The following is a 14,106-nucleotide window of genomic DNA, read 5'->3' on the forward strand; positions in this document are numbered from 1 at the left end:
CGTGTCACTGTATTTACACCCGTGGATAACCCTGGAGTAGCAGCTGAGTGCTCTAAGAGGCTCCTGGGAATCCCATTCACCTCTCATATTTTGGCACAAAAACAAGCACTCGATTACAAAACCCAGGTGTGATAACGGCAGTGGACAGGACCAAGAGTGTGTGATGGCAGGCTGCCACCGTGCAGCACAGGCGTGAGTTTGCGGTGTCCCAGCGGCGTGGCAGCAGGGCACAACTGATGTGGCACGTACGACACGTCACTACCAGGCATGGCCAATGCTGCCTGCGAGAGGGGCAGGGCTGGCACCGATAGGATCTGCTGGGACAACCCCACGTACAGCCAGGTGGTGAGGGAACGGGGAAAGAGCTGGGCCCAGCAGGACTCAGCCATGCGTTATTTAACCTTAACTGCAGTAAGAACTCCACCTGCACAGCTCCTGCTCTGGGTTTGTCCCCAACACATCATCCTTCGTGACAAAGCACAAGGACAGAGGGAAGAAGGTGATAGATAATAATCCATTGTGTCTGGGCTTCTGCAACAAATTTGACTTTGTACCCCATGATATTTCAAAACAGCATGGTATGGACATGAAATGGTTCCAGAATAAGGAACAAAGGCTGTATTTCTGGCCACCAGGTTTTTCAGGGCCCCAATAACTCAGTGAAGGCGTTAAGGAAAATAGTGGCCAAGCCTCTGGCCAAAAGCTGTCTGTGCAGGCGGTGGTGAGGAGTTAAATGTGGTTTCTATCATCTGCCACACCGATGAGACAGATAAGCACGTCACACCCGTTGTTGTGGCAGCACATGGAGAACAACATTTCTAAATGGGGAGGGTGCAGAAATGAATACTGGAAGAGCTGAAGAAAAGTGCCTTAAATGATGGCAATGAAGAATAGGAGTGGTCCAACCTATTTAACTCTGTCTCTGTGCTCAGAGGGACTACAGTTACAGCACTTAGCGAAAGGGGAATGTGCAGGTGACTTGAAGCATTGGAGAAAAAGGGAAAGCTTGTAGCTGGAAGTTTAAGCCAGATCTACTTACCCTGTAAGTCAAGCAGACCTGGGACAAAGAAAGTGACTTATGTGAATTCAAGGTCTTCTGCCCTCCTGGGAGATGCGCTTCATTCAGAGACACGCAGCGAGCAGTAGGGTTTGCCTGGGATCCGATGCCCAAGTGGGTTCTTCCCACCTCAGCCCCATGGGAGAAGCACCTCTGGCAGCAGGGACCCGTCCTCGCTGCACACCTGCATGTGCTGCTCCGTTCTCACACGGGTGAACCCCGTGGCTGCAGCAATCTGCAGGGCTGCTGCCCCGCTGTCCTGGACCCACACCCTCCTACCCCTCCGTGCTGGCTGCCCAGGGCCTCCCCTTGTGAGGGCACGGCCCAGGGGGTGCAAAATGTCCGGGTGGAGAAGGGCCAGTCACTAGCTCCTGGAGCAGAGCTGGTGTGCCCAGAAGGACTACCAGGTTTTTATCCTCCCTTGAATTTCTCCAGGCCTCTGTTTATGGGATGGTGCTCAGAGATTGGCCTTAATCCAGGAGAAGGCACAGTGATGAATGCTTGGGAAGTTACTCAGAGCTCCAGTCTGTACTCATGAAGCCACAGATACTGCTGGAGCTCTGAATCTCTCCATCCTCTCTCCATCACAGGATTTGCCTCCCTCAAGTGGCCCCTTGTTAAAGCATTGGGAGTTTTTACTGTTCTCCCCTTCTACCTGCCCTACGCCATGCTGATCCCTGGGGCACAGTGCTCATCCTGGCCTCTTGCACCTCTGGAGCTCTTTAGTTTTCAGCATTTCCCTTGCTGCTGCCACTCAGAAATGCCTGGCGCCTGTTTCTCCCTCATTTGCTGGCACAGCAAATGCATTTGCCAAATAGCATTTCCTGGTCTTATGAACTCAGCCAGAGAACAAGGAAAAAAAAAAGAAAAAAAAAAAAAAAAGAGAGAGAGAGATAAGACCTGCTTTCCCAGACATGTCTCTTTTTATTAAATCACATCTTAAAACCTAGAAACATTCATGTATTTGAAACCTGATTATCATACACAAAGCAGCAGATAGTCTCAGAGAAACATGTTAACAGTGGCAGCAGAGATGGCAGAGGTCTCCTGCATCGCAGCCAGGACTCCCCGTGCCCAGACACCACAGAGCCAGCCAGAAACTGCGTCTAGAACGGGGCAGTTCCTCGGAGTAACTTTCTTCTGCCCTCTCCAAGCAGCCAGCGTGCTGGTGCAGGGCCCACTGAGAACTCAAAAGTTACAATCCTCATGTACAAACCTCTCCATTCAGACAGTTTTTGCCTCAAACCAGCACATCTGAAGCTCAGCTCTCCAGCCTAGAGGCTCTCTGGGGGCCGACATTTCCAGCCCCTCGTGCACCTGTCCTGTTTGGCTCCCAGCTGAGCTGGGACATGAGGGCTGCTCAGACACAGCGGGGAAGTTTCTTGTGGAGCTTTGCCTGGGGCGGTGCAGAGGAGCACAGATGAGCTCATCCGTGTTTCACTGCTCCTACACGCCTTGGTTTTGAAAGCAGCAGGGTGCTGTCAGCTCCCTCTGAACTCGGGTGAAAGCAAATGCAGCTAGACCACAGAGTGTTTCATCTTCACAGGGTTTGTCAAATGGTCAATTACTATTCGTACTCAAGGTTGTTTTTTCCCCCATTACTTTGGCAGCCACACTTATTTCTTTCCTTTTCTCATTTGGATGAACATAATTTGCTGAAGTATCTCAGAATTTAAGAGCACTGCAGGATACAAAGCATCCTTCTCCATATCTTCAAAGCCTGCATGCTTACCTTTCCCACTCATTGCTCACATATTTGGATTTCCGTTCAGAAAACCGATGAGCAGCCTTCACCAGCAGCTCTGCAATAACAAAGTAAGGGCTTGCAGCTGGGCAAAGGAACTGGAAATGAAAACTGGTATCTGAACTCAGTGGAAACAGTGAAGATATTAAAAGCACGCTGACCTCTCAGCCTTGCGAGTACAGTTTTTGCTGCGGCCGTCGCCTGACATCACAACTGAAGTCACCCAGTTCCAGGAATAGTGTTGGTCAGAAACAACAGGAAACGCACAGCGGAAAAACTACAGCCCCTTCTTGCTTATTTGGGTATGACTCCAACCCATTTCCCTGGGATGTGGCACGCAAAGCTCACTTGGTTTCTTCAGTATCCCCACCTCAACACCTAATAAAGCAACGTCTCATTTAGCAAGTGGAGCAAGGGAAGCAGGATCCATACTCAAAGCACCTTACTTTGCTGTACATATTTGAGATGTTTTTAGGGCATTTCAAATGTCAGGGCAAAGATACCTGCCACTTCCCTTGAATTCCCAGCTCTGCACCAGCAGGACCTTCTAGTGGAGACTATACCAGTACAACTGAGTTTTAGCACTTAAAACAACAACAACAACAAAACAAACAAACAAAAACACTCAAATAAAATAACCTCCCACTTTCTGTTGAAGCTTTTTGAATGCCACCTGCATGCAGGTGCGCTGGTTCTGAGCCAGGGCCAGTGTGACCGCGGCAGCGAGCGGTCCCTGGCCAGTTGCCACAGCCTTCTTGGCACTGCTGCAATTCCACTTGAAACACTCCATGTAAGAAACACTCCACGTGTACAAGGCACCACATCCATGCACAGCCACCAGAGGAAGACGACATTCAGAGACACAAAAACCCCACTGACACCAGGGAGCAGGGGAGGTGCAGTGCTAGCAGGTTATTGCTGTACACACTCGATGACTCAAAAGAAGGGTTACACTGCTAGGAAGGATAAAAGCTGGGCTTTGTTGGCTGTTTGAGGGTCCCCAGGAGTACATCTAGGGCCACTACTGCTTTGATCAACCATCAGCTCATCTGAATGCTGCAATAAGAAAGACCAGGGTGACTACTTTTAAGGATACTCTAAAAGCAATACAGTAACGTGAGAAATTACTAGGTCATGTTAGTTCTTTAAAGTTTACTAAACATTTACAGAAAATGCAATTTAGATTCCCTTCCGGTGGATTATTTACATTTAACGTGCATAATTTTGTTACTTCCAGTCTTCCAAGTTTTCCACACTGATTTGGCAGTATGTTGGGCAGAATTTATTTTTGAAACGAAGCAGCTATCGCTGAGATTGTAGATAGACAGCCAACTCTGATATCTTATCGATTACCTGGGAGTAATGACAATTACAGTCAGGTTCATAGTCATTAAACCACCCATTTACTCACAGCTCCAGTAAACAATTATTACTACAAGCTGACTTCTCATCAAGGCCATAAAAGTTTCTAGTTGACTTTAGCTTGTATTTCCACAATGGAGAAATAAAAAAACAGTTCCATGAAAGACATAGAAAGCCACAGATATTCTGTGATCAGTGGGACAAGATACAGGATCACACTTTTTTTTTATTTTTTATTTTTTTACAGATGGCTTGGAAAATGGTATTGCCGCTCAATATCCCTGGGGAGGATATCTGTTTGGCATCCTGCAGGATGGTGTCTGTATCACTGGTTTCAGGGAATGTTATGGCAAAACCACGAGTATGGAGTGATTCAGCTGAACGTGTACCTGCAAATCTGCTTCCTGCTCCTGGCAGTGTGGTTGGGTTGCTTGGGGAAGGATGACACAGTCCAGCACATCCTCTGATGTTCTGGCAACTCATGCCAATTGCCAACAGCCTTGGAAGGATATATTTTTAATCATAGTGACATATCACATCCTGGACCATTAGTAATGTATGTGTCACTTTCAAACTGGGTTTTGATGGGTTGAATGTTTACATGGACACAAAGAAAGCAGAGCGAGCCTGTTGTTCCACCTCCTGGCGGGGCTGGGGTTAAGGGCAGACTCCCCCTTCCAGGTCCCACCAGGATATGTAAAATCAGCACTTCCCTCTTTCTGCTAGCCCCGATTGTGTTGCCTGAAGGTGGTGAAGCAACATTTGCAGCCACTTTGCCAGCAGAGCCCTGGAAACAGGAACTCCCAGCCGCAGGTCACTAACACAGTCGGGTCCTGAAACAACAGCAGCTATTTGCAAAATGGATGCATGCCAAGAGCTGGAGAGACGCTAACACCACATGGACAACAACAGTGACATTGCCTTATGCTTTCCTGCGTGTGGCAGAACGAGCGAGAGCAACTGAGAAGGAAAATCTTCCCCAGAGCACAGGGAATGTGACCGTGTGTGAAGAGATGGTGTGAAAGCACGTACATGCATGCTGTCCAGAAGCTACTGGAGCAGGAAACCTGTGCCGAGCTTCAGATTAGTCCAGGCTGGGAAATAAGAACAAATTCATTTCCAGAGTCCCCTCAGCAAAGCAGAGCTCCTTGGAGGCAGAGCAGAGCTCCCCAAGGCCATGAGACGTGTCTCAAGCTGCTCCTGGGACACTTGGAGGTGGGTAGGTCCCACAGTTACACACAGCAGAGTCCTCACACAGGGACAGGGAGGGTTGGCTGGCTGCCTGTCAGATGTTTCACTAAAGCTACAAGGATTTTTCTGTTTCTGTTTACTTAACACAGTAAAGGGCTGATCTGCCAATTCCTGTTTCCCATCCCAGGCCTGGAGGTCAGCTGCAAAGGGAAGCTGGTGGCTGCAGCATGAGGAGGGGTGCCAAAAGCTGTATTAGTTTTCCTCTGTCCCCCAGGTAACTGAATTTTCTTCTTTCCTTTAATTCCCAGCCAATGGAGGTGAAAAGAGAAAAGCCTCTCTAGGAAACCTTGTATAAAACAAGTGCCACTTCCAAAAAGATGCCCCCCCCCCCCAGGCTCTACAGCAGAGTGAATGTTCTCTGCAGGCACCACACCCTCAGCAGCTGCTTCCAGTGCATGAGCCTGGCCGAGGAGCACCAGACTGGGCAGCTGATGCACTTGGAGCTTCCCCTTCTCCTTTCCTGGAAGCAATGATCCCAGCCCACGGCACTGCAACTAGCAGAGCCCTCTGCTGATGTTCATCAGGCCAGGAGAAGCATTAGAGGTGATATCCTGCACTGCCTCACAGAAAGAAGAGCAGAAGCTCTCATACATGGTTGGGGTGAAACAATTTAGCTATCCCAATTTAATCTACTTCTCTCGAGGTTAAACTGGTGTCCCTGTTTCTCCTGCCCTTGCTAAGAGCAAATCCAGACTGCCCAGGAGCTGCAGTAACACCAGGCAGCCCCCCCATGATGGGGCAGCACATAACGGTGCAGAGCCCAAAGCGAAAGGGCTGCTGATCCTCTAACAGGGACGGTTATGATGAGCTCACCTGCCCAACCACAAACTGCTCACTCGAATTATCCTTATTAGAGGTAAGCTCCAATTTAGACAGCAATTACTGTGTGTGAGCAAACCTGTTCTAGGGCTTCCGACAGTCACATCTGAACAGCAGATAGCTCAAAGCTGGAAAAGCATGAAGAGGTGGAAGGACAAATTGTCCAGTGTGCTCAGCAGCCACAGTTCCCCCAGGCAGAGCACCCTGCGGACAAGCTGAGCCTTGCAGGCACTGCTGGGGGCTGCCCTGAACAGAAACCACTGCACAGGCACACGGCGTGCAAGAACAGGCACCTGACCTCTGCAGAGGGGATGTGCTGGCTGTGCTGTGCCGTGCACTGACAGCAACTGCACACAGAGGTCATCTTTTACAGGCTGGTCCAACTGAGGAAGTTATAGGCTCTATTTTTAACACTACGGTTTAAATACTTACAATTTTTTTTTCAGCCTGTCCTCTGCTGATCCCTTCCTTCCCCAACAGACACTTGAAAAATTCAACAAGTTAAAGGGGAAGAATTCTTTTTTTCCTCTTTTTCAAAAACGGTTAACACTTCAATGACACTATTTGCACAGAAGACTTTAAACACCAAAATTCTATTGTCTTTCCCATCACAGCTTTTAGAGCATTTAATCTCTTTAGTTAAATGAATGCTACAAAGGAAATAATACGCTCATGTCATAAACATCACAAACTATGTGGGATATAGATCTTTGGAAAAGAGAGAAATGCATTAATTGTTTGTCATTATACTTGTACTACAGTCAACTGCACCAGTAAAACAGTCGTAGTGTTCATTCAGACATACATCTTCCTACAGAAGTTATGCAACTGTACAATCTACCCTTCTACATTGCAACCCAAGTTCTACAAGTGGTCAATGATAATAGATATACACTAGTTCTACAGATAAATCACTGAAGTGGATATATAAATGGGCCCTTTCAGAGTTATAGAAGATTCTCAATAGTTCCACAATGCTACATTCATGCTACCAAGTTCACTGAATTGGGATTTTACTTCAGAAAAGAAAGAGGAAGAACAATTTGTTTGTCTCCAGTTAGGAGCATAACCACAGAAGGTAAAAGGGTCAGAAAGGGAGAGAGTTTTAGAAAGGGAGAGAGTTTTGTTTCAGCATTTTCATCCTGCCACTACCATCTCTAAACAACACATGACTTTTCTTTCTGGTACCCACAGCTCCCACCTCTCACAAGCACAGCTGGTGGAAGCTACCATGCTAAATAACAGAAAATCGGCTTCTTTTTTTTTTTTTATAATATCTGTCATTTTCTTCCCAAAATCATAGGCCTCCGCTCACTATTCCCTTCCCTACAGATCTGGAAAGCATGAGTCCAGCCAGGGATGGGGTGCAGGTACCAGCCCTCCCCATCACCACGCCAGCTCAGCAGGCGCGGGGCAGCCTCCTAACAGCTCCTAACCAGAGGGGGAGGAATAACTCACAGCTATTTGGTTCAACGTGTTACTTCCAATGGCTCCAGCCTCTCTCTCCACCTATTCCTCTCCTTACTTACCATATGTACAATGTTTCTTCAAAAGCTTTGCTATAAAACTGCTATAAATGTACAGGGTTCAGCAGTTCTAGCCAGGGACCTGCTCCCCAAAATTACAACCACAGACATGTCACAGAGGGAAGGAGTACTCTACAGGTCAGAACAACTAGTTCTTTTCGTAAGTATTTAAAACAAGATTTGTACATGTATTTGCCATCACTTCACAATGTAATAATTTAGATAGCAGGAAATGAGGAAAACAAGGTAATCCTTCCCTGTTATTCCCCAGTACATTTCACTTATATAAGAAATAAATTGTATAATCTCCCAGAACAGCTAGAGTGACCAACACAGACTAAGTAGTATTTATCCTCTGAACAGGAGAGTTGCAGATGAAACAAAACAAAACAAAACCCATCCCAAAACAGAAATCAACCCCCACCCTAAACAAACAAGAAGTAAATATATTCCAAAATATATCCTCAAATATCAAGTACAAATCTGGGTTCTCAAACCACACCTGCTTTGACAAAGCTCTGTGTTTACTTTGTCCTACACAGGAAGGGATGTGAGCAGCTCAGACCAACAAACAGGTCTTTATAGCATTGAAAAAAGAGGTGATCTATGCACAAACAACTTGCAATCAAGTGAACATAGGGAAGATTCAAACTCATGCTACAAACCCGGGCTGTATTCTTCAAGAAGCATTTCTTCCAAATGCCTCAGTCTCCTTGGAGGATTTCCGGTGGTCAAGTAACCTCGCTGTTCAACACAGCAGACTAGAAAGAGAACTCATCTCTCAACACGTAGCAAAACACCGGCATGAACAAGTAATTACCATGGCTATTAATTTCTAATTCATTTTTATACCATAGAGAACCTGACCGAGGTTTCCCAGTCAGACACTGTATTCCTAACCTAAAATATTTCAGCAAAACTAAAGTCACATAGTTTTGCAAGCAGCAAAATAGAAGTAACGAAGTTGTGGCTAACTGGAGGAGAAATATACATTCGTGAGAGCACATACAATTAGTGCAACACAGCTACTCTGAAAGTAACAAACCAAACCAGATTAATCAATGCAGCAGACATGCAGGGTCTGCTAAGTTATGTTAAAACCATGTTTGCTGGTGATTAAATATGTCTACAGAAGATATATTACCATTTTGAATATATTTTCAAGCAGACCAAAAATACCTCATCTATTGGTTACTGGTGTGTTATTTTTAACTAATTAAATATTGGGAGAGATTTTACCCCCCTCTCTATAAAAATTGCACTTATTTTCTATTAAACAAAACGAAAAGAGTTAGACTTCAATTCTATATTCCAGTATATATTCACATTGAAACTGGATCATCTTCATCTAAGCTTGCAGGAGTAGGTGTAGCAGTCCTTGCTCTCCAAGATCCCCAAGCACAGAAGGTCCCATCAGTACCAAACCCTCCCTCCTCTGTGCTCTGGTCACTTCCTCATTGTAGTGCATGGGTAATTTATTTTATTTTTTTGTAAGAAAACCTGAGCTTTAAAAGTCTTTAAAAGGACCTGGAATCAAATCTGGCCCATTCTGACCCAAAACAGCTCAGTTCTGCAAGGAACTCCATCCTGTCCTCATTTCACACAGCTCCTCCTGAGACACCACGGCTCTGACCTGAGGCGAGTGAGGTGTCAAACCCTTTCCCTCCAGTCTCTCTTGACCCAGGAGACTTTCCTCCCGATACACTTCTGATTGCTCCTTCTTCCCTCCCTTTAGCACTGCTGCCTCCTGTAGGGCTTTGAAGGGCTCCCTGTGCCAATAAAAAAGTCTCTCTGCAATAAGCATGACTTCTTGGACACTGGTGATCAACTTCTTCTTGCAAAGTCTTCTCCAGCTCATAAAATGTCATCGTAATCCAAAAGTTTAGAGTGCTGGCGGGTCTTCCAGAGGCGGTAAAGGCGGAAGTCAAAGTAAGTCTCAATCATTTGCTTACCTAGGAGAAATGAGATGAAGCAGAGGAATTACACCCTGCAGCACAGGAGAGACAAGACAGGCCACAGCACCAAACACCAAAATGCCTACAGGTAGGGGCATAAGAACCTGTCTACATGCCTCATTTGGAGAATACTGACATGCAGCATGTACCCAGGGCATGTGAAGGTGCCCATGAGAAGCAAATGTCTTTTTAGAAATCCTCAAACCCTGAAAGGCTCTTCATAATCCCCTAGAAAGGTCTGTCCATGGAGGCGGGAGCTGAACACAAAGTCTGGCTCCAGACTTTGACCTCTGCAGTGACTGCAGAAGGGGGGACTGTAGTGTATCAGACAACAGCTTCAACAGCCTGCACGAGGCAACATTGCACAGAGAATTTACAATATTACAAATCAAGATTAAACTCATTGTACAAACGTGTGGGAAACACTAAAACAATTCACATTGAAAATTCAAAAATTTGTGGTTTTTTTTCCTTTTTTTTTTTTTTCAGGGAGATGGGGAGGGTGAGAATTAACATTAACAAGCTGTCCTGCATGATGTCCTGCAGATTTGTCTCTTCTCACAGCAATAAGCTCAACAGCACACTCTAATACAATTTCTGCACCACTGGCACCACTGATTGAAGGTGTGCTTGTAGGGAGGGGGCCTCACAAGGCACTTGCAGGCTGAACAGCACACACAGTGTTGGCGCTGGAGGCAACGACTACATTTGAAAACACAAGGGACATACAGCCCTGGACTCAGGGCTCAGGGAAGAGATTTTCGCTTTTGAGGCCTGATTAAGATTAGTTTCAGATGACTTTGAGAAGGATTAAGGAGGTTACACTATTAGCGTGTCCCAGATTGATCAACAGGATAGATTCAGACGTAGTCTTCAGCCCAACCTCCTGGAAGATCAACTGCTTAAATGTATGTGCGCAGACTCCACAGCCTTGCCTGCTGGGTTGTGTATAAAACCAGGAATTTCCCTGCAAGTTGCTTCTTGGTATACATGTACAATCATGTTTGCTGTGGGATCTGTGCAACCAAACCTCAGCAGGACACACAGAGAATACTGCACAGCACTAACATGCTCAGCTACTGTACATTCCTATGGGTGGTAAGTGGGAGTTATGAATAACCTGTCAGTGCTGATGCCAGCTGTGAGCAGCACGGGAAGGATCCACGTGCAGCAGCTGAGTGCCGCATGTTTTCATCAGAGAGAAAGTACCAAGGACTATGGCAAAGATAAATTAACAAGGGCAACTTCAGAATAAGTCAACTACATGTCACTTGTGAAACTGTACCCGTACTTGCATTAACCAAAACAGGAAAAAACGCCATAGCCCTTGAAATATCTTAAACTAGAAGAAAAAAAATAAAACAAACAAACAAAACAATAAAGTGGAATGAGATATGGAAAGGCTATAATGGGCTCCATCCAAGTCACCTGTCGATGAGACAACCTGCTTGGCACTAGTGGTGTGAGTCCTCTGGAGAAGAAACCCCTGCACACACTTGGTTACAGAAAAGGTTCTGCTTGTACGTACTTCTCTCCCAAGGACTTCACATGCCTTAGTGAAATGATGAATCTCCTAAATTCAGACTGGAAAGCAGCCTATAACTCAGGCTACTTTGCCACTTCCAGTAGCCTGGGCAGAAGCTATGCAGCTTCAAGCACAACACAATAGCTAAACTGTGAGCAGAACTGCAAGGAACAAACTGGTGGCAGAACTGCAAGGGGAAAACCAGGCTCAGCAAATGAACTACACTAAAGGTGACTGCAAGCAAAAGCAAGATCACGTCAGAGCTTAACAGAGCTCAAAATTACTTTTTCATGAAGGTGCCCGCTAAAAGATGTAGGCTGATCAGGAAGACACATTTCTTTGTACAGAAAAGAAATTACCTTGAGCTGATAGTTCAAGTGGAGACTCAAAGGCAACCCTATAAGGATTCATTAAGTTTTTCAGATTCTGAAATAGCTGAAAGGAAAACATATCAAGAGTTAAAAGCTGAAAACAAGGATGAACTCCAGGGCATCCAGAATTGCTCATCCTTCTTCCCTACCTCTAGAAAACGTTCCACTACATGTCTTTTAAAACATCTAGTTCAGCAATAAATAAGCTATATGCTTTGACTGACTGTTTCCCCCTAGAGGCTTTGGCTCCTGTCCCTTCCTGCATGTCACCAACCAGTCCTCCCCTGCCCTCTGGGGATGGCACAATCCGCAGGTGGTTCATCCATTAACAGCAGAGGAAGGAAGGTTTTGACTGCATAGTGTGACTGCTGCCTCCTGGGCTTGGTGCTACTCAGCAGCCATTCCCAGAGAGGTGACCCAGGAAGCTCTTACCTTCTCCCCATTGGGGTTTCCAAGAACATAGCAGCCCATGATGTGAATGATATTTGGTTCAGGATTGACTTTACTCATCAGACGGCTCAACCTCTTCCAGAAGCTGGAAGAAACAAAATAGACCAGTTAGAAATGTATCTCATCATATGCATCAATAATCACACGGATGTGTGAGCACAAACAAGGGCCTGGGGCAAGCTGCCCAGGAAGAGCCACTAGCTCTTAGAAAAGAACAAGCACAGGCAGAGCAGGTTCAAGTCACACAGTAGAGAAGGAGGAGCTGCCCATTGAGTCAAAAGAGCTCCAAGGTAAAGACAAGGGAGCAAAGTCCACCAGGAGTGTTCTTAAACTGGCAGTTTTACTAGGCATTCTTTCTGTGCCAGTTCCCTCCCATTTCCCATCTTCCCTCTCCCATTTCTATCAAGAATTGCCCTTTCTAAGCAGGAGTGTTATTAGTGTTCTTTCCCAGCACATGATATCAACAGAAAGCAACCAGAGAGATTCTTTTTCTGGTTGTTCAATGTTAGCCAGTGGTTGCTGCTGCTCTGCAGAATCAGACCTGCTTTACATTTTGTCACTGCTGACATGCTGTGTGAGTAGTGTCACAGACACCGTATGTCAGTAGTGACAGTAGTGACATACTGTGTCTTAGGGCCATGAAACACAACCACCTTCCTTGGGCAATGGTTATAGCAAATTGGTAGGCTCTGAAGCCCAGCAGTTCCTCTTTGGGTCTGTGAGCAGATGTTTGTTTGTGGTATAAGCTCTTCTCAGGACTGCCTCCCAGGCACGTACAGGTTGGATGGAGACATTTGCTTCCAAATATTTAAGTTTTCAGCTGCACGTTCACAGCTTTCTGAAGGTGCCTGAATTACCAACTTCAGACCAGCTATTCTTCCAGTGCATTCAGAAGCATGTATGTGCACACGTGCCTAAGAATTTTACTGACAGTGTTTGTGCCAGAGCATGAGAGTGCTGAACAGATGTGGATTTTAATATTCAACTCTCATGCCAACAGTATGTTGTGTAGGAACAGGTTGGTATACATGCTCTCCCCCACAACGAAGCACTGTTAGCCAAGTAAGTTTGAGCCAGCACAAGGAAGCAGGCAGCAAAACAGGCAAAGCTTAACTGTCTGCAAGAAGTAGAATTGCCTCAGCAACATGCTGGACTTTGAGCAGGCTTTGCAGAGACAAATTCCATTTCCCCCTGCAATTAGAAGGGCAGTTATTAGAGACAGCTGTGGGGGAATGACTTGGATTTCTGCCACTACTCGCCTGCTTAGAAAAGCTACCTCAGCCACTTCCAAGCACAAGGTACACGTTCTGCTTTCTGGTCAGCAAAGCCTTTGTTAAGACAGGGAACTTCTTTTTTTCCTCTTTTGCTAATCACTAGCCCAGAGACATACTAAACAGCAGATAAGAGCATAAATCTTCTGCTGACCCGTCCCAGGGCTAACACCAGTCCAGGGTCAAGCTTGGCTCTGTCATCTTTGCAGCTCCCTCAAGGGGAGAGCTGTTGGGGTAAGCTGCTATTAAATTCACCCTCGTCCTCCTCTTCCCCAGACTAAATCATCCTACCTCCCTCTCCCTCTACTTCTATGTCACGTACCACAAACAGAGGAAAGAGGTCAGAAAAACACCATGCAAGTCTAGAACATAACAGTCACTCACAGGATCATATCTTCCTCCTTCTCCACTTTGGCGAAGGTGGCAACTTTGTTCTTTAATAAGTATAAGTGGCCGGGACCTCCCTGCAAGAGAGAGACAGACAGATGCCAACCACCTAAAGAAACAGACCCTGGACACGTTTCTTACTCCGTACAGCCATACCCAGAAGTGCCACAAGAGAGCAGAGCGGACACGCCAGGCTGGCACAGCGGCTACAACCTCGGGAGGAGAAACCGTAGGCACTAACTCAGAAAATATTCACATACAGGGAGTATGGTGGGGGTTGGATTCTCTGTTTTTTTAATGTTACATGCCCACCTCACTCTAGAAAGAGGCAGTAAAAGAAAAAACAAAACAACTTCACTGTGGGTGACTGGAGAGCAATAGGGAAGAC

General features: G+C 46.1%; 1 protein-coding gene across 6 annotated transcripts in view; it reads right to left on the reverse strand.

The window, feature by feature from the left end:
- Positions 1-1,961: 1,961 nt before the first annotated feature.
- Positions 1,962-14,106, reverse strand: part of NSMF (NMDA receptor synaptonuclear signaling and neuronal migration factor) — a 50,010-nt gene continuing 37,865 nt past the window's right edge. For 4 of the 6 annotated variants that reach the window (XM_084494422.1, XM_084494419.1, XM_084494423.1 and 1 more), the window contains 4 exons: positions 13,716-13,795; positions 12,043-12,145; positions 11,599-11,674; positions 6,797-9,711 (listed from right to left, as the gene is read on the reverse strand). In XM_084494422.1, the coding sequence (XP_084350548.1) occupies positions 9,614-9,711; positions 11,599-11,674; positions 12,043-12,145; positions 13,716-13,795 (357 nt within the window). In that variant the 3' untranslated portion in view covers positions 6,797-9,613. Of the gene's footprint in view, positions 9,712-11,598; positions 11,675-12,042; positions 12,146-13,154; positions 13,252-13,715; positions 13,796-14,106 lie in introns of those variants that run through there. The other 2 variants (XM_084494420.1, XM_084494424.1) reach the window with 2 other exon arrangements.

Source organism: Aythya ferina (genome assembly GCF_964211825.1).
Source record: "Aythya ferina genome assembly, chromosome: 20".
NCBI lineage: Eukaryota > Metazoa > Chordata > Aves > Anseriformes > Anatidae > Aythya > Aythya ferina.